This window comes from Kogia breviceps, chromosome 10, assembly GCF_026419965.1.
Source record: "Kogia breviceps isolate mKogBre1 chromosome 10, mKogBre1 haplotype 1, whole genome shotgun sequence".
Classification (NCBI taxonomy): Eukaryota; Metazoa; Chordata; class Mammalia; order Artiodactyla; family Physeteridae; genus Kogia; species Kogia breviceps.
Window position 1 is genome coordinate 84266133 of NC_081319.1, and position 23681 is coordinate 84289813.

The 23681-nt window shown below is 56.0% G+C and overlaps 3 protein-coding genes across 6 annotated transcripts; 1 reads left to right on the plus strand and 2 right to left on the minus strand.

Annotated features, from left to right (window-relative positions):
- Positions 1-2: 2 nt before the first annotated feature.
- Positions 3-14173, minus strand: LOC131764655 (complement C4-B-like). Its single transcript, XM_059078163.2, has 41 exons — positions 14007-14173; positions 13667-13865; positions 13291-13483; positions 13022-13092; positions 12849-12937; positions 12559-12641; positions 12266-12362; positions 11990-12095; positions 11745-11877; positions 11140-11255; positions 10855-11028; positions 10555-10737; positions 10239-10424; positions 9907-10065; positions 9515-9641; positions 9265-9339; positions 8787-8984; positions 8585-8696; positions 8422-8492; positions 8002-8141; positions 7684-7893; positions 7387-7438; positions 7196-7285; positions 6837-7046; positions 6582-6657; positions 6251-6407; positions 6030-6143; positions 5763-5934; positions 5311-5543; positions 5068-5235; positions 4632-4691; positions 3706-3799; positions 3442-3628; positions 3234-3324; positions 3026-3100; positions 1519-1621; positions 1298-1387; positions 1117-1215; positions 836-919; positions 421-553; positions 3-275 (listed from the first exon to the last, which is right to left on the minus strand). The coding sequence occupies exons 1-41, from the start codon at positions 14069-14071 to the stop codon at positions 134-136; spliced, it is 5217 nt and encodes a 1738-aa protein (XP_058934146.1). The 5' UTR covers positions 14072-14173; the 3' UTR covers positions 3-133.
- A 568-nt stretch (positions 14174-14741) lies between these two features.
- Positions 14742-21192, minus strand: STK19 (serine/threonine kinase 19). Of its 3 annotated transcripts, none has more exons than XM_059077495.2 (7): positions 20937-21192; positions 20643-20779; positions 17023-17118; positions 16592-16731; positions 15644-15741; positions 15385-15532; positions 14742-15181 (listed from the first exon to the last, which is right to left on the minus strand). In XM_059077495.2, the coding sequence occupies exons 1-7, from the start codon at positions 21034-21036 to the stop codon at positions 15136-15138; spliced, it is 765 nt and encodes a 254-aa protein (XP_058933478.1). In that variant the 5' UTR covers positions 21037-21192; the 3' UTR covers positions 14742-15135. The 3 variants fall into 3 exon arrangements, with proteins under 3 accessions (XP_058933478.1, XP_058933477.1, XP_066862519.1); XM_059077494.2 differs by having other exon boundaries at positions 17023-17232; XM_067006418.1 differs by lacking the exon at positions 17023-17118.
- Positions 21193-21310: 118 nt separating this feature from the next.
- Positions 21311-23678, plus strand: DXO (decapping exoribonuclease). 2 transcript variants are annotated; one of them, XM_059077493.2, is made up of 7 exons: positions 21311-21565; positions 21774-22175; positions 22339-22574; positions 22662-22881; positions 23005-23140; positions 23286-23380; positions 23467-23678. In XM_059077493.2, exons 2-7 carry the CDS (start codon positions 21820-21822, stop codon positions 23615-23617), a joined length of 1194 nt encoding a protein of 397 aa, XP_058933476.1. In that variant the 5' UTR covers positions 21311-21565; positions 21774-21819; the 3' UTR covers positions 23618-23678. The 2 variants fall into 2 exon arrangements, with proteins under 2 accessions (XP_058933476.1, XP_066862517.1); XM_067006416.1 differs by having other exon boundaries at positions 21312-21565; positions 21814-22175.
- The last annotated feature ends 3 nt before the right edge of the window (positions 23679-23681 follow it).

Here is a 23681-nt window from a genome sequence, read left to right on the forward strand (position 1 = left end):
ACTTTGCTGCCAAAGGCCTTTATTGAGTCCCTGGGGCTGCCTGGGGCTGCGTGCGGGGGGCCGGGCACAGCAGTGATCCAGGCGTGATCTTTCCCTGGCTCCGGCTCCTCTGGGGAAGATGGGAGGGCAGCCCTTACACCTGGCAGCCCTGCGTGCCGTACTCCTGGAAGAAGCTTCTGAGCTGGGCGCAGGCTGCCCGCTGGCGGGTGCTCTGGCACAGGCGCTCCGAGGGCATCTCCTCGATCCAGCTGTTCGAGTCCAGCAGGTACTGGGGGCTGCAGGGGCGAAGGGGCAGGCAGCCGTGGTCAGGAGGATGGTCAGGCGGAAGAGCCCGAGGCACCTGGCTTCTGAGGGGACAGGGGATCAGTTCACTCGTGGGGCGTGAGGAGAGCAAGAGACTGAGGGGCCCAGAGAACTCACTCTCCCTTGAGGTCATGGGTGGTCCCGTCCAGACCCATGATCAGATATTTTTTCCCAGGTTCCAAGTGAAGGCGGCAAGAGGCTCGAACCAGGAAGTTTCTGGTCTGACCAGCAGTGGCCTTGGTATCCTTGGCTGGGGGGAAAGCGTCCACAGGCGTTGTCAGAGGGGAAGAGAAAGGGTTGGACAGCACTGGGGCCAGGGGCTTTGGGCCGAGCCTCTCATTTGACCCTCACCGCTCCCGATGGGGAGGTGCGACTGCTTTCCTGTTTATGGACCAGCCCAGAACTTCTAAGAGGCTGAGGGGATTTGAGCTCAGAATGGCTGAATTCTCACTATTCCAGGCGCGAAGGCCCCAAAGCCAGAGCTCAGCTCTTCTGTATCCCTCCAGCCCCGCCCACTTATCTGTCTCCTCACTGAAGTGCAGGACTTGGGTGATACTGGTCTCAAAGAGGCGGAAAGCAGCTCTGCTGTCTTCTCGGAGAACCTGAACCTGGAAGCCTATGGGGGTTTAGGAGAAGGCAGGGAAGGTTAGTTAGCCCGAGGCTGAGAGGGCTGTAAGTCAGCACAGAGCAAAACGGCGGTTGCCCATGGGCCTGAGAGGAGCAGGCGCAACCAAAGAGACCCTGAGGGTGGGTCAGGGTGGGTCAGGGTGGGTGGGTCAGGTTCAGGGCCGGGGCCCAGGCGGGAAGACTGACCGTAGTCCACTCGGGGAAAGTAGCAGGCGAACTTCATCCTGTAACCATCCATATCCTGCCGCCCCTGCTCCAGGGCCCGGCGCTGTCGAGGGCACTTCCCTGAAGTCAGGGGCCCAGATGAGCGAGTGCAGGCCCCAGCCATGCCGTCTTCCCACCCCTGCCCCTGGGCCCTGGGTCTCACCCTCAGCACACTGGCAGACGTCACCAGAGCACAAAGTGGACAAGAGTTTGCTCTTAGTTGGTGCCCCGTAAAACACAGAACATTTGTGCTCTGGAGAAAAAGCAGACCGGGGCGTTAGGGCGTTAGGGCGCAGGCCCCCCTCTCTGCTCTCCAGTCCCGTGGAGCCGCAGGACTTCCCTGCCGCCCTTCCCAAACCTCCCGAGTGTCCCCGGTGTGCTTACCAGGGTTGTAGTAGTCATACAGGACGGCGCTGGCTGGCTGCACCAGCCCCACGGCCACGTCCTGCACCGCTCCGAAGCCCACGCACTCCCGGGATATGGGGACCTGGCGTGGGCGGGGGAGGGCGGAAAGGTCAGGCACCCACCTCTGGGCCCTGCAGGCTGCTCTGACGTATTTCCTTGGCCTGTTCAGTTCCGGTTGATCTTATCGTCAGTGTCCTTCACGGTTTGTTACCTTCCAGCCTCCGGATTTCTAAAAACTGCTCCCCAAGGTCTCTGGTGACTTCACTGCCCACGTGGTGACCTCATCCCAGTCTCCAGAGCCCTGGGCCCCTCTGCAGAGTCTCACATCATGGACACATTCTCCATGAAACGCTCTCTAAGCTCGGGGTTAGCTTCTGGACCAGCCCTGATTCTGACCTGGTCACTTCTGACATGCCTCTCCCTCCCTCCCAGAAGCACAGTCCCCAGCCCTGGCCCTTCCCCTCCTCTGCTCTCCCCTTTGGAGGTCTCACCACTCCCTGGCTCTCCCCAAACCCTTCAGACTGGCGATTCCCCCGATTCCCAAACCAAACTTTCAGCCTTACTCTTGCACTGGGATTTTTGCAGGATGTACTAAATTCTCCAAATTCCTTCTGCCTCTGTGCTCCAAGCGCACTCACCCTCTTGACAGCCTCCCTTCACTGATACAGCTGAGGCCTCTGCCTTATCTGCCATAACCTGACAGCTGGTGCTCCCGTTCCGCCCGTCCTCCACGGCCCAGAGCCCTCTCTTCATGCCCACACTGGTCCAGTCCAGCCTGGTATCCCGCGGGTTTCCCTCCTAAGCTGCGTGGTCAGCTCCCCGACCTGAAATCCTCCTGGTTCCTCACTTTCCATTGTGTTCAACCAGACTCCTCTACCTGCCTTCTCAAGCTAATAGGGTCTGTCCCCTCTGCACACACAGGGCAGGGACGGTCTCCCCCGACCCACAAACACTTGGCTAACGGTATCACAGCATTAACACGCCTTTTTTACATTTTCTCCAAGACGTTACAGTAAATGTTCAAAAAACATTTTTGAGGGCTGTCAGAGGGTCGATAACTTTGTGTTAGCCGAATAAGGCTGTGGAAAAACAAAAACCACTCGTCTAGGACCACCCTCATTTAAAAAAAACAGAATACACTTTAATATCAAAAACAAAACACAAAAACCAGGAAGGGAGACAACAACGACAAAAAACACAAAAAGCAGCCCCTCAAGTTGAATAAGTTCAGCTTTACAAAAGCCTCACCCCAAGCACTGGCACTGGCCCCCAAGCCACAAGGGGCTCAGCCCCTGCCCGCCGACAGGCAGCAGGGAGTCTCCCCGGCCTCTGCTCTGGCCCACTCCTGTCCCGTCTCCCTGCTCACATCACAAGTTCTCTCTAAGCGCACTAGACGCTGATACAGCTGCCTCCTGAGAAACCTCTTAACACAAGCTCAGAAAACCCGGTGCCGTATGTGCCCCCCTCTGTCACCCTCCTTGCTCACCGAGTCGAAGTACAGCAGGACGTGGGGGCCCTCGGTCTCAAAGTGACTCATGTAACGGTCAGAGAGGGAGGTCAACTGTGGGGAAGGGGAGCTGGTCACAGGGAGGTGGCCCTGGGCCCCCCTGCACTGAGGGGCTCAGCAGCTGGGGTGCCGCGGGGACGGCGCGGGGCTCCCGAGGGCACAGGTGCCTCTGGGTGTCTGGCCACACCTTCTCCAGGTCCGCCCGCAGGGCGTGGAATCCACTCAGGAGGGTAATGTCTGCAATGGCCATGCCCGACAGCCCCACCTTGCCATTCCGCCTGTGGAGACACATGCCCTGTCGTCTGGGTCGCCCCGTGTCAGGCTGCAGACACCCGGCCCCAGCCTTGGGCCAGCCCACAGCACCCCACTCACCCAGTGCAGCCCCCAGAGCTCACCAGATGCACACGGTGTACTGCACCCTGGATTCCTGCTCTTCAGCCACCTTGGGGGCCTCCCTCCTGCGGCGGCTCCTCCGTCCATCAAACAGCTGCAGGGGTGTCACGGGCTGGGAGCGGGCCCCTGGCTCCCCGCTGTCTGGAAGGCCCTCATATTCATAGTCCTCGTAGTCCTCATTGGCTTCCACTGCGCGGGGACAGCACTGCGGCTCAGGCCTGGCACCAGCCCCCCAGGGACCCACGGCCTCTGACCCCAACACTCACTTGTGTACTCGACGTGGCCCATGACCGTCACTTCAATCTGAAGATCCTGGCAGGTCGTGTTCTTCACGTCCATGACATTGTAGGTATAAAGGACCTGGCTCAGCAAGGGGTGGGGGAAGGACACGGGACAGTTGGGGCCACAGACGTCTCTCCAGAGCCACACCGAAGGGCACCTCCCGGGGCTGAGGGACTTGAGGCCTTCAGCCCCTTCTCATCCCCATCCCAGACCAGCTCAGAAATACAAACGGGCCCAGGTGTTGGGTTAGACGGTGAGACAGAGTGGGGAGCGGGGACCCGGCCTGGGCGCGAGCACTGTACGTGGTGCACAGAGGAGGCCGGAATGGAAAGTTCAGGAAAGGCTTCCGACCGAGGCTTGAAGGAGGAGAGTGAGTTTGTCACGTGGGACGAGAAGCAGGGGAGGCCCATTCAAGGGCAGGAGGCCTGTGTGGACGGGTGGATCTGGCTGGCTGCGGAGGTGGGCAGGGCTGGGGTGAAGGCAGAGGAGGAGTTACTGGAGTCATAAGGAGGGGCTTGGGATGGGGGGGGCACTAAGATGGCCCCCAGAGTGGCAGCTGGGCTCCTGCAGGGAAGAGACTCCATCGGCCAGGTAAGGGGACCCAGGAGGAAGAAGGAGTTTGGGGCACGGCCATGTCTGAGGTGCTGTGGGACAAAGAGGCCCAGAGCTCAGGGGACAGGCTTGGGCTGAGGCATCAGGTGTTCACGCATCAGCACTGAGGGGGGGAAGGGGACGACAGGCACCCAGAGATGGTGGAGCCCAGAGTGAGGGGACATGCCCAGGACGGAGCGCAGGGAACTCCGGCGTCTCCTCCTCCTTCCGCAGCCGTGAGGTCTGCTGGTAGCTCTGCCACCGAACAGCCCGGCTTCACCCTGCTGGGCCCCGGGCGGCCAGCGCTGCCAGCTCTCACCTTCAAGGTTCCTTTGCTGTTTCCTCCCACCTTCACGTTAATCTTGCTGCCCAAGGAGAACTTTTGGAAACAAAAAAGGGAAAGAGATGTCAGAATGGCACCCTGTTGTTCCGACTTATCTCCTCCCTAAAAACAACCCCACCTCCTCTCCCCAGCTCGCTTTTTCCACAAAGTTTCACCTTCACCTGCATTATCTCACTGCCATCTCCTAAAAATCCCTGTTGGGTAGACTCTGCGTGTTTCATTTTCGGATCAGGAAAATGAAGCGCAGAGGCTGGGTGACTTTCTACAGGTAGCAGAGCCAGTAAGTCTTCCCACAAAGCTATCAGAAAGAGGTGCCGTGGGGATTCTGCAGGGGTGGGGGACAGGGGATGGCTTCTGGTCCGGCCGAGGTAGGCGCAGGGGTCCTGGCAACGCGGGTGAGGGAATGGTTCACCTGAAGCTCCTCCTCCAGCCTCTGAACTTGGTGGTTGGTCAGCTGCAGCACGTGGGTCTTGAGTCCACTGCGGCCCACGGAGCTGAGGGTCACGTTGAGCCCCTTCTCCTCGGTGGTGTGGGACGCGATCCAGTACGCAGACAGGGCATCCAGGGCCATCACCGTGTCCTGGGGAGGATGGCCAGGACTCAGGCACTTGGTCTCAAGGACCACCCACCCCCAGAGCCCCAGGGCAGCCCCTACCTGGGTGCTGCGGAATCCGCCTTGGAAGCTGCCCTGGCGGGCGAGCCAGGATGCAGCCTGGTCGGCCAGCTCGCCCTTGCCCTCCCGAAGCAGCAGGTGTAGCAGGCCGTAGGCTGTGGTTTCAATCCACAGGGCCGGGGCCTGGGGCACGGGGTCTGCCGGGCTGTGAGGAGCCAGGGTGGGTGACAGGACATTGCTCTGAGAACTGGTGACTGAGCCCCAGTACAGGTTATCTGGGAGTGAAAGGAGACCCACAGGTGAACAGGGGGAGGATCTTAGTTGTCTGGCCCTTTGACGCTCCCCGCATCAGGCTCGCCTGATTCTACCCCAGCCATCCCTGCTTATGCTCTGATTCCCTCCGGGTGTCTTCACTCATTCAGTTTCTCCCTCTGGACACACTCAGGGGTCTCAAGGTTCTCCGAGCCCCAGGCTCACTGCCAAGGCCGCCTCACCGCCCGTGTCCTGGGCCATGGCCATGAGGTTGTTGTGGGCAACATCCCGCAGGTCCTCAGGGGCCTCGGTCAGCGACAGGGCGTAGGCTGTGATGGCGGCTGCGTGGGACCCCAGGAGCCCAGAACCTACTTTTGCCCCCAAGAAGGTGTTTGCGCTTGAGATGGAGTTTTCCTGGAAGAAAGTGGGGAGGAAGGTGTGCGGGCTGGACACCTGGATCCCCGAGGAGAAAGGGGATCAGCAAAGGGCACACACGTTGGGTGCCTTACCACTCTCTCCAGCTGCTCTGAATTCTTGTCCGGGAAGACAGCCAGCCCATGGTGAAGGGCGATGACCACAAAAGCTGTGAGCGCCACAGTCTCATCATTTCCCACTAAGCCCCCCTGGTTGAAGGGGGAAGAAAAGGAGACGTCAATCAGGAGGGGAGGGGCAGGGAGCGCCTTCCCTCCCGTGCTCCGTGGCCCAGCCTCCCAGCCCCCCAGCCCTGTACCTGCATGGCCCTGTGTATAACTGGATGGGGGTCGTGGAATGATCCGTCAGCCAGCTGCTGCAATAGCAGCCACTTGGCCGTCTCCTGCAGCTTTTCAGGTGAGCCGCCCACCTGTTCCTGGGCTAAACTCAGGATCTTCAGCACAAAGGCCGTGAGCCTAGAGGGGAGGAAGGGAGGGCTAGGAATAGGGACTGGTCCCTGTAGGGGACGTGGCCCTGCTCCCTCCACCAGGCTGCTGGTTATTTTTTTACCCCCCTCCCCATAGTACCCACCTCTGCCCCCACCAGCCCTGGCCCCTCTCAGAAACCCAGAACCACTCTCCCAAGCTCACCAGGTGCTGCTGTACGACTTTAACCAAGCCCCATAGGAACCATCCGGTTTTCGAAACTCCTGGATCCGCGTGTAGCCTTGGAGAGGAGAGGCAGCTGCTGAGGTGACACTGACTCTCCTGCTACTTGTGCCGAGGCCACGCTCCCCATTTCCACTGGGCACCCCCTCCCTTCCCCACTCTAGCCACCTAGGCTGCCCATCTTCCATTAATTGCCCTCTCCTGGCCCCCATTCCTGCTTGCCGCAGCACCCAGAACCTTTCTGGATCAGATCCACAGCGTGGTCCTTCATCTCAGGGGGCAGCATGCTCCACTGCTCTGTCTTGTCCAGGTAGCGGGAAGCAGCCAGCGTGGGAGCCAAGAGGATCATGGTTTGTTCCCCGCAGCCCTGGGGAAGCCTCAGGAGAGAGGCCATGCCTCCCGGTGACAAGGCCCCTTCAGAGCCCAAAGTGTCCAATGGATCTGAGGCTATAAGGGAGGGAGAGGGTTAAGGATCAGAGAGCAGGTCTGGGGGACCGAGGTCAGAGGGTCATGGAGTCATGGGATCAAACAGGGGTCCGCAGGTTTCACATGAATCCAAGGGTGGCCACTGGGAAGGGACTGGAGGACACTCCCACCTGTGACTCTAACAAAGCTCGTGAAATCTCCATCAGGGATAACATTGGGATCAGAGATGCCAGGAATTTCCAAGGTCCGGCCTCGGGAGTCTGGGGAGATGAGGGAAGTTGGCAGTCTGTTCTGCTGTCCATATCCCCTGCCCCCTACAATCCCCTTAGGACACTGATGGCTGGGCGTGGGTGTCACTCACCCAGGGGGTTGAGTTCATAGACAGTCTCCTCCCTGTGAATGGCCCCTTCATTCTGTCTCGGAGGAAACACAGCTGTGAGAGACCACACAGGCTACAGCCTGCCCCTCCCAGTGCAGACTCCTCAGGACTTAGAGTTTGAACTTCAGGGACAGAGTTGGATCAGAATTGTAGACGGTGCAAACAGACCAAAGCATTGGGTTTGGGTGTTGATCCTCTGGCCTGGCCAGCAGGGAGGGTGCCAGAATGGGGGATAAATCTGGGAGCCTGGGGACCTAGATTCAGGGGTGTTTCACTCACCTCAATTTGTAGAACCTTAGATACTGCGTCCCCCACAGAGAAATCCAAGGATCCTCGAGCCACCACTTTCAGGGACACAGCAGTGGCCGCTATGGGCACCACAGAGAAACCAACGGGCCGGGCAGAGCCCGCAGGGACCAGCACCTGCTGGGCGAGCCCTCCGCCCCCAGCCAGGCACAGCCCCTCCACTGGGGACACGTGGACGCTCACCTGGGGGCAGGAAGACAGGAAGGGCCAGCCCAGTTAGACTCCCCACCCTTCACCTGCCCCAGGCCCACCTCCACCAACACCGTGAGCTCAGCCCCCGAGGGGCCTCACGGTCATATCTGTATCCAGGTAGTTGTAGAGGACAGGCCGCAGCTCGAGCTGCTCAAAGCGGCGGATGGAGACGGGCAGGCGGAGGTGCATGTGGAATTCACGGAACACTTGGAGCCGGGCCGGGGTGGCCACACACAAGCCTGATGGAGAGAGGGGGCACATATGAGAGGCCTGGGGGCATCCCAGCCACGGGATCCCAAGAGTGAGGGCGAGGAGCTGCCCCAGCTCCCCCCGCCTCCGTCACCCCACCCCACCCCCTCCCACCCCTGCTCTCTGGCCTCGCAGCCCCTGCGCATGGGGTGCAGACTTCTCCAGGTCTCTGCTCCTCCTTCCTGTACTAAGGGCAAAGGGCTAAGCAGGGAGCCTGGGTCAAGGGGGCATGGAAGAGGGAGGCCGTAGGCCCAGGCAGGGTGACTGCACCTGTGCTTTTGGACAGGCTCACGCCATGGATTTCCCACGTGGTCAGAGAGTCCGGGAGCAGCTGTCTCAATCTGCGTGGTGGGAAAGGTGAGAAGGCCTGTCACACGCTGAGCTGCCCCAGACACAGCCCAGAGACAAGGCCAGGCCCACCACACGCCCTCACTGGGAGAAGCGGTCCACTTTTTCCACTTTCCAAAGCCAGTTCTCAGGGAAGAAGCTGCGCACAGGGATGTCATCCTCATCGATCAGGTCCTCCTCCTGCAGGAGCTCCTTGGCTAGGGACCACAGTGGAGGCCGATGAGGAGGGGGTCGTTCTTCCCCTCCAGGTGCCCCTGCCAGTCCCCCGGCCCCACTCAGCCCCTCACCTCGAGCAAGGCCCACCTGGCCCCGCGCCCGGGCCTTCTTGCGCAGGCCCTCAGCAAACTGGCAGCAGGACAGGAAGGGCTCCCGGCAGCCCGGCTGCTGCACACGGGCCACCCGCTGCTCACAGGTGCGTGCCATGGGCAGCCGCGTCAGCCCGTCCTGGCAGCAGCGCCTGGCTACGCGGGAAGCGTACTGGCCCACTGCAGGGCCAGGTGAGGGCGGGCACAAGGAAACAAAAAGGAGACACACCTCTTCACCCAGCCTGACCTCGACATACACAAGGACTCACTCTGGGAGACTGGGAACTCAAGAGAGGCCAAAGGAGAGAGCCCCCGGCCCACCCACCTTCGACCCCAGAACTTGGATCTCTGGCCCCGACACCATGTCCTGGCTCTCTCAGCGGCAGAGGAGCCAAAAGGCAGACCCGCACCTGACCCTTGGGCCCAAGTGTGGAGAGCTTCACAGGCACCCACAACTCACGCTTCTCATGAATCGCCTTTTGGAAGTTCACATTTCTCTTTTTCCGGGCCTTTGTCTCCTTGGGACATCTTAGACCTGGTAGAGAGCAGGACTGCAGCCAGCTGTGGGGCGCAGGGCCTCCCACATCCCCTCCTTGTTGCCCTCTCCCGGCCCAGCCCTTCCCACCCCTCCTCTTCCTGTCTCACCCCCTCAGGCCCCTCCTTCTTCTCCATCTTCCCACCACCCGCTCCCCTTCCGCCTCTGTTCTCACTCTTTCTGACTGGGGTCAGTTGGTCTCCATCAGAAAAGGCCAGACCAGCTGCCTCGAACGTCTGAAGGGCACTGTCCCCACCCCCAGGACCACAGCCAAGGTCATAGCCGTTCATAGCTTCGAAGACCTGGCGAGAAAAGGCAGGGATGTCGCAGAGACAAAGTGCCTGTAGGCACGATCGGCCGCTCAGGTGCAGGGGAGAGGGCAGGGTACGGACAAGTACGAGAGACACAGAGAGTGGGGAAACAGAGGCCACGGGGGCCCAGGCTTCAGGGAGGACTGGGAGGCGTCCATGAGCGAGATCGACCTGCTGGCCCAGGGCCCAGGGCTCAGGGCAGCAGGAGGGTGAGCCATGGAGGGGAGGGAGGATTCGGGAGAGGGGCTTGACAAACCTTGACCATGTCGAGGGGTTTATGGGACTTGCCGCCCACAGCATACAGAGCCGTGTCCACAGCTCCCAGGGCCACCAGGGCTGGAGAATCGGTTTGCAGGTTGAGCTTTACAGTGTCCCCAGGACGATACTCCTTGCTACCGTCCACGTTCAGCTCCAGCTGGCAGAGGCAGGAGGTGGGGGGCAGTCAGAGTGGGGAGAACTTCTTTCGGTCTTGTGCAACTTCAGTGTACCCCAAACTAAATCCACGCCCTGTTTGCAATCACCCTGTCTTCCTTCTCTCTTAACCCCCCCCTAGCGTATACACACACCATCTCTCCCGGTGCCAGTTACCTTGCCCTCACAGCCCCCAGATTGGACGTCCACTCGCAGGGAGTTGGCCACCAGGACGCCCCCATGATAGTAGAAGGCCACAAGGTAGAAGGAGGGCGCCAGGTGATGGTCCACAAACACGGAGACAGAGGTCACGTCCCTCCTGGGCTCTCGATGTACAGACACGATCTGGCCCCGGGATACGATCTGGGGCGAGAGTAGTGTCTTCTTCACTGCACATCCTCAGCCCTGAAACTGCTACCCCACCCCAAGGGTTCTTTCCTGCCTTAGACCCTCCTGCACCCCTGTCCTCCTCTGCAACCCAGATCATGCACACCATGTAGTAGAAGTGAGAGAAGCTCCCACTGATGCCCACAGCTCGCAGGTTCAGGTTAAGAGTGTCCCTGACTTTAGGGGGTCGATGATCCAGCCTCTCAATGGACAGAAACCCGGATCTTCTGGACTGGGGGGCTTTCACGGTGAGCCTACTTATGGCAGGATAGGGGGAGCCTGCAGACACCTGGAGAGACGGGCAGGGGTGGCAGGGTCAGTGGCAAGGACCCAGGCACCCAGCTTCTCCCCCCAGCCTGGGAACCCTCTCTCCTAGCCCACCCTTTCCCTTGAGGGGGAATCCTACCAAGAGCTGCACTTCTGAGATGGTCTGAGGGACAATAATGGGAACGACGACTTGGCCGCTCTCATCTGTGTTCTGTTGAAAGTCCTGGTTTTTAGTAGATCCAGAAGACAACTTGGCAGAAACTTTGACAGGAATGTCAGAGGCTGGTGAGCCTGACAGGTCACGGACCAGGGCCTAGGTAGGTGGGAGGGGTGGAGGGAAGGGCACAGTCAGTGAGACCCTGTGCCCTCCTGACCACCCCCGCCCCTTCCCCCCACTGCTCATCCTCCCCCTTCCAGAAGAAACCTGCAGCAGGAAGGGAGCCCCAGGCACAAGGTGTCGCTTGGTTTTGCTTAGATCCAAGGAAAAGGGAGATGACACGAAACGCCAGGATGTGAGCTCTGCCTCCTCCAACTCCCCTCCTGCAAGACACGGGGCGGACAGAGGTGGAGACAGAGACCTGGGGAGAGAGGGAAAGTAGAGCCCGGGGCGGGGGGTGGCTCTCAAGTGTTTCCCACCCACAAGGCTCAACTCTTCAGGGCACAAGACACCTCCTATCCATCTCTATGTTTGCTGAGGCCAACACAGGACACAGCACACAGATGGTGCATAACATGCGTCTGCTGGATGGATGGATGGATGGATGGATGGACGGATGATGGATGGATGGATGGATGGATGGGTGGTTGGGTGGATAGATGGATGGGTGAAAAAAAATACATTGAGACGGGGAAGCTCCCCTTCCCCAGAAACCACCCAGAAATCAGTTGTAGAGAGATAGTCTCTTGGGTCTTTCCTGGCTTTGGGTCTCAGATGAAGGGAAGAAGGGTGGTGTTGGTGCTGGAGAACAGAGGGTCAGCTCAGAGGTCAGAGGCGAGGGTCTGGGGTTATAATCAGGGGAAGCCACTCACCTGGAGACTCAATGATCGCTGCTGCAACATAGAGGTGCAGCCCTGGGAGGTCGTTAATATTAATATTAAGCTTCTCCAGCACACCCTGAAACTCAGCCTTTGGGAGGGAAACTCGGCACTGGCCATCTACCAGCTGGGGCAAAGAAGAAGACAGGACAGGGAATGAGACTTGACTCTCCCACCTCACCTCCTCACCCTCCCTCACTCTCCTCACCTCCCCATGCACCCCCCACCCTCCTTCTTACCTTGGTCTGACTCTCCAGTCCCCGAAGGAAAGTCTTTTTACCATCCTCACCCAGGAGCCCAAAGCGCACATATGCCACCCCCTGCACTGGCTTCCCGTAGATGTACCTGCCACCACAGAGAGATTCGGAGGAGGCTGGGCTGAGGGCTGGAGGAAATAATGGAATAGAGGGAGGAGGCCTGGGGCAAGGGAGGGAAGTGGGGCTCCATAGCACGTTCATACTGAATGGGGAGCCCTGGGAGCAGGGCCCAGCGTGAGGGACTAGAGGGGGAGTTACCTGGCCTGGATGACTACTTGGATTTCACTAAGAAAGTCAGGCGTTGTCAGGATGTAGGGCTTTTCCGGAATGATCTTCACCTCAAAGTTGGGAAGGACTGACCCAGGGCGAATGGAGGGCAGGTCAGACTCTCGTGAAAGGACCCTTTAAAACTCCCCTCCCCTTTGGTCTGTGGCAGCCTCATCGCCCTGCCCCTGCCCTGCCCCTGCCGTGCAATGCCCCCTCTTCTCCTCCCACCCTTTATTCCTTGCAGGAAAGGGGTTGTGCTTATCCCTCATGTCTCCAGTTCTCACCATATTTCTTCACCTCAAACTGGGTGCTACTGTTGGAATCCAGGCTATCTGAGAATCGGGCTGAGATCTTCCAAGTCCCTGGCCTGAGGAAAGACAAGGGAGGGACTCAGCCCACTTGTGCAGGAGGCTCACTGAGAGTCAGTGACCCAGGTCCCTAGGAAGAGGGCTGCGGGGGTGAACCAGAGGCTCAGGGAGCTCAGGACTGGACCCTGTGTTGGAGGCAGACATCTGGGGGAAGTGGGAGTTGGAGAGGTGTAGGTGGGGGCGATCTGCAGGAGAGGGGAGCTCACTCTGAGATGTCTGGGATCACAAAGTCATCCTGGAAGATGGAGGAGGGAACATACACCTCCTTCTTCTGCACGCGGAAGCCACCAGAGTTCTGCGATGGGAGTAGAAGGGGTCACGGTAGGAGGTCAGATCAGCAGCCCTCGCCAATCAGGAAGGTCAGAGGTCAGGGACTCACCTCCACCGTGACCGTGAGGGTATCAGTGGACGGGCGCATCTTCTGATCCAGAGCAAAGATTCGGTATCGAACTGGAAATGGAGGGCGAGGAGGTGAGCAGGAGGCCATGGGCCAAGGGAGGGTGGGCCCTGGGCCCCCCATCCCTCCCAGGAAGCGATGGGGAAGCGAGCAAATATTTGCAAAGCAGCCTTCCTGTGGGGCACTTCGGGTTTTCTCACTCGAGGGGCTGGGAAGAAGTGAAAGATGAGGGCCCTGGGGCTGAGACTCACCCCGCTGGCCAGGGTTATAAACGGGCTGGTCAGTCTGCAGAAAGAGGTGCCCCCGGCGAGAGGAGAAGAACAGGTTGACACCCTGCCTGTTTGTTTGTCTGTTTGTTAGCCATGGCGACTGGGCAACCAGCTGGACCTCGGGGGCTCTGTGGAGGAGATGGAGGCGACAGTCCTCCGCGCCTTTCAGGGAGGTCTGAAGAGGGAGCAGGAGTGGGTCAGAGACACAGCAGAAGGGAAAAGACAGAGCCTGAGACAGAAACAGGGAAGACAACTCGGGTGGGGGGGGCGCTGGTGAAAAGACAAAGATGTTCACAAGACAGAGGAGAACAGAGTGGGGGGCGCTGGGCAGCAGCAGGAGGGAGTGGCGGCCAGTTACCGGGAGGCTGAGGAGTATGAAGTCTTTGTCTGAGCTGAGGCTGAAATCCACCTCTGGGGAGCAGAGCTCATGAACACTGGATGGGTTTCTCAGGAACACTGATCCTCTCACTACCTGTCCCGAAGGAGCATCCTGGAGCTGCACCCCGACTGACAGGGGGACCCCTAGGTGAACCACAGAAGGAGAAAACAGGAGCAACCTGGGAAGAACAGGTGAGCGTCAGCAGCCGGCCTCCCCTCGGGCCCCTCCACCACCACCCCTGAATCAGGTCCCTCTGCGCCTGTTCTCCCCTCGCCAGCCCTGGCCCAGCTCGAGCTCTCCAGCATCCTGTGTCCAAGACCTGGGCTTCTGCAGAGACAAGGTGAAGAAGCCAGATGCCCAGATCAGCCCCCAGAGGAGCCTCATGGCTGGAGGACCCAAGAGGGATCAGACCCGTTGGTCCGCCTGCTCCTTTCTGGTAAACTTAGGGCTTGGAGCAGAGTTGACTCTGGACCTTGCTCCTCCCCCGGCCCAGCTAAGCCGGGAAACCACATGACAACCAAGAATTGCAACTGGCCCCAGGCCCAGTGTTGGGAGGGGGGCACCTGGGTCTCTGAGGGAATCTGAAGAAATCATGGCCCAGAGAGAGACTCAGTCCTTCCCTGTTAACCCCTCTTATCCCAATGCCCTGGGCACCTCCACCTACTGCATGTTTCTGGGCGTGTGTATGCATATAGCATATACACACGTACATAGGTGCAGGAGGGCCCCCGCATGGCTCAGCAAGCGGCTAGAGACACGTGGCTCCTTTGTTGGTCCCACCAAACAAGGTACTAAGAGACTTGCCTTTTACTATAACCCCCATAAAAATTGAACTACACTAGGTTTTTGCTTTTTGAAAGCCTCTAACAGAAATTCTTTGGTTTCAGAGATCAGGAACATCCGCAGCACCCCAGAGGGGGAATTGACCTCAGTGTCCCTTTTTAATCTCTGAACAATGAGGTAAAGCTCAGGCCCAACTTTGGCTTTACCTCTACCCCCAAAAAGAGGTGCCCGAACAGACGTGTCACATTAAACAAAAGACATCCAGAAAATATCACAGGCAGAAGTACTTTATTTGCCAGTTTAAACCCAACATGTAGGGAAAAGAACCCTGTCCTCCTTCGGCAGCCTCACCAGAAACCCCTCCTCCCTATCCCAAGACAGAATAATGGCAGCACCTTGCTGCATGAAAGGCAGCAGCCATGGCCTTGGCAACGTTTCTGGCTCCACTTCCATGAAAGGGCAGAGAAGCATTGCCCAAACCCCCCACTGGGTCAGAGCCCAGGTAAACAGCAGCAGTCACATCTGACCCCCTGCACAGATGCAAACCCAACTCTCCTCCTGGCTCCCAAGCCTTCCCAAGGTGACCCTGTCTCAGCCAGGGCGGCCAGCACTCCTGGGCCCCTTGCTCCCCACTCTGGGGAGCTGTGCAACGACGAGCAGAATCCTCATGTCTCTGGCAGGCGGAGGAGGGTTCCAGAAGTGGTGGAGACACTGTGCAAGAGAAAGACAAGGCTGGAGCCAGATACCTAGGCCTAAGGTCTGAGGAGGACTCAGAATCTGGCCGAGGATGTTCCCGGGTTCCAGAGAGCGAGAGAGGAGCTGGGCTTTGCTAGTGAATGAAGCACGAGCGGGGAGAAAATCCAACCTTGGGTCATTGCGCTGTCACCTGCCAGAGGCTGGGGGGCAAGACTCACCAGTCCACCAGCTGGGCCCCAATGAGGTCATGCACATGGTAAGTGAGGCCGAGTCGCGCCGCGGCAGGTGCCCGCCGGCCCAGGAGCTCTGAAAGGAGTAGCTCCCGGTACTTGGCCTTCCGGACCATGCCGAGTACAGCCTGGCGCCCTGGAGGAGAGGTGGCACGGGAGAGGGGAAAGGTGAGTAAGGCCTGGAGGCCTGAGGGGTCACCAAAAAGTGTTCTTGAGGGACTGTGGGCCTGAGCTGCAGACAGGATACCTTTAACAAAATATTTGATGAATCTCCCAGCTCCAGGCACGGCTAGCCACCAACTTCCAGCATCTCGGACAGTGAGGACCCCGGCATTCACCAGCTGCCTAAGAAGGGGGAGATGAGGCATTGGCTCTGAGAACCCTCTCTCCTCCCGCCCACTAATGTTTGGACACTAAGTCTCCAGAAGCCTGGGCACCCAGGCAAAGGGAGTGGATGATAGAAGCCCAGCCTGCAGCAGTTCTCTGCTCACACCACGCTGCTCAGTGCCCCGTGCCCTTGCTTGCTCTGTTCTCCTACCTGACCGCCCTCCCCCAACTCTTTCTTCTCCTGTTATTATTACATGTTCACTAAAACAGCTCCTCCTCTCCGAAGCCCTCCTTGACCACATGCCCTGACCCACTCTCAGTCCCACCACCAAGGGAGAAACAGAGGCCTTTCTCCCGAGCTCCTGCCACGACCTACGCACACCTCACCATAGCTCTTCCCACATCTTATCGAAAAAAAGTTTATAAAATGCTTTCATGTATACCATGGGTTACAAAGTAGGGAGCTGGAGGCAGACCCAGCCTCTTGAAATGATATTTTTATTTAGCCCTTGCCCGGTTGTTGTTCTTTTGAACGTGAATGCTTTTGGGGCATCACAGCTCCTACCATTCTCTATTCCCTTGGTCTCAGCATGATTCCCATCAGGCATTTATGGCTCCTACCAGGCCTCTCTCTCTCCTTGATTAGCCACCCAGATCTCTTAAATTTTAGTCCAGGGCTCTTTCTAAGGCCCCAGATGGGATAGGCCTCTTCTCTTGGGGGCGGAGCACAAATTTAGGTCATTTTATTAAAAAGAAGAGTCGGGCGTTTTTAACAGGTTCACCAAAAGAAAGAGGACAGGGCTGGATGGGACTGGAGGGAGGTAGGGAGGGGCCAGATGCCTGATTCTTTTGGTCCCGCAGGTCTCACGTGATTTCTGGGTCCCTGAAGCCAAAGGTCTGTGTCATTTGGTCCTGCTGGAAGCTAAGGTCACTACAGGCTGGAAGTACTGAAGCCAGAAACTTCTGCACTGCGCCAGCGTATGGGCGGCCATCACAAGCCTTGAGGACCTGGAACCAGAAATGAGACACAAGGTCTGGTCCCACTGTCACCCCCCACTGACCTCTATCCCCAGGACAACATTTCTCTTCCTATGTTTTTCCTCCCGCTCAGGTCCTTCTACCTCTCATGCTTTTCCTCTTCCTCTTCTTCCTTTCCCTCATACCAGTACTTACCAGAGACCTGTGCCCTCTCTGTGAGATGTGAGGTGGAGGATTTGTCTCTCTTCTTTTTATTTCCACTCCCTAATTTCCCTGTACCCCCTCCCCTGGCCCCCATGACACACACACAGTCACACGCACTCTGGTCCTATAGTCCTCAGTGAAGATGATTCCTTGGGCGTCCAAGTCGAAGCCTAGTTGGATGATTCTGATCTCCCCCTGCTCTTGAAGCGCCTTCTGTCTCCACAGAGATGACAATGAAAAGAAGGGTGTCAGGGTAAGATGCTCTTCTATACTCTGGACACTTCTGTGCAGGGAGATTTTGTTTGCAAGTATTGGGGAGTTTTTTCTCTAAGTAAAGGAAAAATTATGGGGAGAGAATCAAGCGGATCACCAAATAGTCTCTTCCAATTAGTCTTTCACCCACCCACCTTATCAGTTATCTGTTAAACAATCAATACATATTTTCTAAGACTAATCATAGGCAGACACTAAGATAAAATAGTGATTAAGACATGGGCCCTGCCCTCAAGGATTAACAGTCTAGATTTTGTGTGGAGAAGGTGGAGAGGAATATGGGATAAAATGTTTAAAACAAAAAAAAATAAACCAGGACTTGTGTTTCCAGGAATATAGCAAGACTAACTCACCCACTGAAAATTAAGTAAAATGCTGCATAAAATATTATTTTTAAATTGTTTAAGCATTAAAGAGCTCACAAGATAATAAGGAATTACCAGACTAATATAATATCTATGTGAAAACAAGAACTCATAGAAGTAATTGGGGGACTTCCCTGGTGGCACGGTAGTTAAGAATCCGCCTGCCAATGCAGGGGACACGGGTTCGAGCCCTGGTCCAGGAAGATCCCACATGCCGCGGAGCAACTAGGCCCATGCACCACAACTACCGAGCCTGCGCTCTAGAGCCCTCGAGCCACAACTACTGAAGCCCGTGCGCCCAGAGCCCGTGCTCCGCAACAAGAGAAGCCACCGCAATGAGAAGCCCACGATGAAGAGTAGCCCCCGCTCAGGAAGACCCAATGCAGCCAAAAATAAATAAATAAATAAACAAAATATAAAAAAAAAAAAAAAAAGGAAAGAGATAATAAGGTATGGGAAATATTTGAAGAGCCAGTAACAAAACCACAATCACAAAGGTACATTAATCCAACTTGTATAAACTCATAGAACAGACAAAATAGTAATCAGTGAGGAAATGAAAGATTTCAATAATTTTAGTTACTAGGAAATTAGTAACTGAATAATGCACATTCTTTTCAAACACATAGAATATTTAGCAAAACTGACCATATAGCACAAAGCATGTCTCAATAAGCTTCAGATGACTGAAATCATATTGTGTACGTTCTCTGGCCATAATATCATTTATGCCAGAAATCATTAACAACAAGGTACTTAGAAAATGTTTATGAAGTAAGACATACATTTCTAATCAACCCAGTAAGTCAAAGAAAAAAGTCACAAAGGAAATTAGAAGATATTTTGAAATGAATGATAATGAAAACATATACCAGAACTTGACAGATGATATAGATATATTTCAGTACTTAGGGGGAAACTATAGCTCGACATGCATCTATTAGAAAAGAATAGAGGATAAAAATTAATGGGGGAAAAAAAGTAAAATAAACCCAACAGTAATTGGAAAACATGCATGCAAGAGAGAGCAACAAAGCTAAATGATAATTCTTTGAAAGAATATTAAAATTGATAAACCCTGGTGAGACAGACCAAGAAAAAAGGGGGAAAGGGGAACCTAGAAAAAGCAGATAACCAATATAAAGAATGAAAAAAGGATCATCACTCAAGATTCTACAGACAATAAAATGAGATTACAAACTTCATGCCAATAAATTTGAAAATTTAGATGAAATTGACAAATTCTTAAAAAATACAATTTCTTCCACTAGAATGGACAAAATGGGATATATTCATAAAATGGAAATCTATGGAAATGAATTAAATATAGCTACATGTAACAACTTGGATGAATCTCAAAAATATTCATCTAATGAAACAAGATGTAAATAAATACATATGGTATGATTTTGTTTATATCAAGTTCAAAAGTAGGTAACTAAGCTATATTGTTTATGGATAAACACATAGATGGTATAAGGAAAACCAAGGGAATAATTATCATACCAGCCAAGTATGTCACCTCCCAGGGACTTAAGACATTTTGATCAGAGAACGATATATGTGGGTTGTTGGCTGTGTTGTACAGTCTGACTTGGGTGATGGTTAAGTGGGTATTTGCTTTATAAACATTCTTTAAATTGCATGTGTTTGTATTTTCTTTTGTGCAATTTTAAAGCTTTTCTAAAATTTAAGCTAACACCAATAGGTTAAAACCAACAAATACTAAGGAGCGGTTCTGACTTGCTCCCTTAAGAGACTGGAGCTAGTCTCCATCTGCCTTTTCTTCTCTTCTTTCTTCCTGCCAGGTTGCCAATTGCTAAATCCAACTGGATATTATTTTACTTGACCTCATCACAGACCACCGCCTTGAATCACAGGTTCTAACACTGCCACTGAACCACAAATTTTAAGGCACATTAAGAATCACTTGGGGCAGTAGCTTTAAAATGTAGATTCCAAGGTCCTACCTCAAGAAATCTTAATTCATTCGCACTGAGAGAGTCCCAGGAACCTGTAGTTTTGAATAAGCAGTCCAGGTAATTTGGTACATGCAGAACTCAGGACATACTTTGAGAAACACTGCCTTAAATGCTGGTATCTCCCGGCATTGGGAATTTGGCTCTATTATCTGTCACTGCAAACCTGGGGTCCTTAACCTTTGGCCTCAGAGGATCTGTGAAACAACCCCCCTGCCCCCCCAAATTGTACATATGCCATATATATATATATATGTGACATATATGCATTTTTCTGGAGAGAGAGCCATAGCTTTCAGTATCTTCTAAAGTTTGTGAAAAGGTTAAAAGCCGCTCCTCTCCTCCCTCTTCCTACCAATCTCACCCACATCCACAGACTGAACAACTACTCACATCTCGATGACTTCCAGTTCTGTATCAGTGGCCCAGAATTCTCCAAACCCTCACCCAACTGTCTACTGCACAGTTGCCTTTGGATGCCCCACAAGCACCTCCAACTCAACTTGTGCAAAATCAAACACATCATCTGCCCCCAACAATTCAATGTTCTCCTACTCCATTCACTCCGCCAACTACTCAGTCATCCAGAAAATCCGAAAGATATTCTGGATTCCTCCCTCTTCCCCACTCTCCACATTCCTCACCCATCCTCTCCCTCCCTATACGCTGCCCTAATTTAGGCCTTCACCTGTTCTCAGCTGCAATATCTTCCTAATTGATCTCCCTACCTCATCTCACCGCTTCCAATCCATGCAAAACACCGTTCTCTCTCCTGTTGAACATTCTCTACCAGCTCACCGCCTTCAATGGAAGATGGAAATACTGATGTACAAGGCCTGTCCTAATCTGATGTCTGCCTGCATTCCTAGCGCTGTAGGCTCGAACCACGCCCGGTGACTCAGTTTCTCCAAAAGCTTCGCTCTTCCACCTTCATGATTTGGCACGCTCTCTGTAGCATTCTCCTTGGCACCGCAGTGCCTGGCACAATGCCTGGCCCAGAAAGGACCAACGCTTGCTGAATGGCAGAATAGCTGGTGGACCGAGTGAGTGACGGGGAGAACCTCGTAAGTGCCCGCAAGGCACGGAAGCGCCTTCTGTCGGTCGCTCTGACGCCCCTCACCAGCTGCCGGTCAGCCACCGTCCGGTCGGGCACTAGGCTGTACACCTGGCTCCTCAGCGCGATGGGCGGTAGCGCATCCTCAAACAGGACTCGCGGGAACAGCCGCACTAGCTCCGCAACTGCCGCGCGCGCCGACCCTGGGAGGAGAGACCGGGTCACTGAGACGTGAACGGGGGCGGGGAGAAGCGGGGGTACGACTCTGGGGGAGCTGTTGTCCCAACATACAGGGTTACCAGAGGCGAGGCCGCTCCCAGCTGCGGGTCTTTAGCCTCGCCCCGGGGTTGCCATAGTTACCTGACTCTCCCCGCAAAGGATCTGCCTCTACATCCCCTCCTTCTCGCCGCCTCTTCAGTCCGAAGGCCTCCGGGACCAAGCGATGCCTCTTCCGGCTCATATCCCGGGATCCTATGGATGCGGGGAAGAGGTAGATAGATATTGAAGGAAGAGAACACGAAAATAGTCACCCGGCGCAGAGCAGTGACGCACGGTCTCTCCGGGCGTGCCTCCTTAGAGACCAGTCAGCCCGGTCTTAGTAGGCCGAATCGGTGACGAAAGGGGCGTCAACTTGTCATCCCTTTGGCCCTTGCTGGGAGGGGCGGTGCCAATGCAGATACCAGCGCCACCCTCATTGGCTGAGGCCCCACGTCCGCTGCTGATTGGCTTCCTCTGAGAGCCTCACGTCCGGGGAAGCCTGGGAGGTGCGGAGGGGCGCCGGTGGCCGTGCTGTGATCTCCCTCCTGGTGTAAAGCGCACAGGCCCCCCCACCCCCAGAAGGGTTAGGCCGCCACTGTCGCTGAGTGATTGCGTCATCGAGAGCGGGGGTCGGGGGTCGGACTACCTTTGCGTCCCTCTTCGACATGTGACGTACCTGCCATGACGTCATAGCTCTGTGAAGGTGGAAGTCGAGGTTGGCGGGATTTGAGGTAACCAGATCCTTGATCTGAGCCCAAACATCCTTCCTAACCTCACTGCGTTTGGAGGAACTGGGGCTGGGGGTATAGTTCAAGGGAAAAGGTGTGATGTGCACCTGGCCATGGTTCTGTTTGAGGACATGGGGCCTGCATGTTTCAAAGCCAGAGCCTGGCCGTCAGGAGGCTCGCTCAGTCCTGACTAGAAGTCTCTCTTCTCCAGCCCTTCTCTTTAAAAAGGGAACTTTCCCGTGGTCTCTCAGGACCTCATGGAGTCCAGAGGGACCAAGAGACAAGCCGGAAAGCTAGAGGTAGCTGAGCCTTGGAACAAGCTCCTCCTCCCAGCACCCTCACTGCCCACAGACCCTGCCCTCTACGTTGGACCATTTCCTTTCTACCGGCGCCCTTCTGAACTGGGCTGCTTTTCCCTGGATGCACAACGCCAGTACCATGGAGATGCTCGAGCCTTGCGGTACTACTGCCCACCTCCCACTAATGGTCAAAGCCCCAACTTTGACCTCAGAGACGGATACCCTGATCGATACCGGCCCCGGGATGAAGAGGTCCAAGAGAGGCTGGACCACCTGCTATGCTGGGTCCTGGAGCACCGAGGCCGGCTAGAGGGGTGAGCAAAGCAAAGCACACCAGTAGCTCTAGAGACCTACACCTACCCTCTAAAATTGGGAGAGCCAAAGCGGGAGTGGGGTCAGCCCTTAGGCTATTCTTTGGAGGAGCCGTGTGCGCTAATGCTTGTGTCAGACCTTCAGCCCTTAACTCCTCCCTCTCAGGGGTCCAGGCTGGCTGGCAGGGGCCATAGTGACGTGGCGGGGGCACCTGACAAAGTTGCTGACGACACCATATGAGCGGCAGGAAGGCTGGCAGCTGGCAGCCTCTCGGTTCCAGGGGACACTGTACTTGAGTGAGGTAGAGACGCCGGCTGCTCGGGCTCAGAGGCTTACCCGGCCACCCCTCCTCCAGGAGTTTATGTACATGGGGTACAAGTTTGAGCAGTACATGTGTGCAGGTGAGAATTGCCCCCAGCTCTGTGGCCCACTCCCCCTTCCCCAGAGACTGAGACCCTAGCCCTGCTGCTGTTTCTCCCCTCGTGCAGACAAACCTGGAGGCGCCACAGATCCCTCTGGGGAGGTCAACACCAACGTGGCTTTCTGCTCTGTGCTACGCAGCCGCCTGGGAAACCATCCTCTGCTCTTCTCCGGGGAGGTAGACTGCATAGACCCCCAGGCCCCAAGCACACAGCCCCCCACCTGCTATGTGGAGCTCAAGACCTCCAAGGAGATGCACAGCCCTGGCCAACGGAAGAGCTTCTACAGGTTCAGGATGGGGGTGGGGAGGTTGAGAGCCTAGAATTGACAGCTGGGAAAGGGACTTGGGGGAAGGGGAGGAGGCTGGAGGGTGGTGGGGGGTTCCCACTGACCCCTTGCCTTTCCTGACAGACGGAAGCTCCTGAAATGGTGGGCTCAGTCGTTCCTTCCGGGGGTCCCAAACGTTGTTGCTGGCTTCCGTAACCCAGAGGGTTTTGTCTGTTCCCTCAAGACCTTTCGTACCATGGAGATGTTTGAATACGTCAGGGTAAGGCAATGGTGTCACAGCTCCCACCTGTATCCCCCTGTGGCAAGACCACAGGTCCAGTGTCCAGGGACCTGTAGTCCACCTTCCCCTTCTCCCACCCTCGCCCTCACTGCCAGTCTTCTGCCTCCTCCTGGGCTTTCTCCAGAATGACCCTGATGGCTGGAATCCCTCCGTGTGCATGAACTTCTGTGCTGCCTTCCTTAGCTTCGCCCAGAACACAGTTGTCCAGGATGACCCCAGGTGAGGCATTCAGCTCTGCCCCTCCCCTCTGGGTCCCAGAAGCTCGGCCTCCAGCCCTCAACTCAGGACTCCATCTGCCCCCGCAGGCTCGTCTACCTCTTCTCCTGGGAGCCTGGCAGCCCAGTCACGGTGTCTGAACATCGAGATGCACCCCATGCCTTCCTGCCTACGTGGTATGTGGAAGCCATGACCCAGGACCTCCTGTCACCCCCCAAGACACCCTCTCCCAAGGACTGATGCTTCATAGGGGCTGGTCCTGTTTCTGTGTGCACAGATAAAGGCATATTTCTAGGTGGTTCTC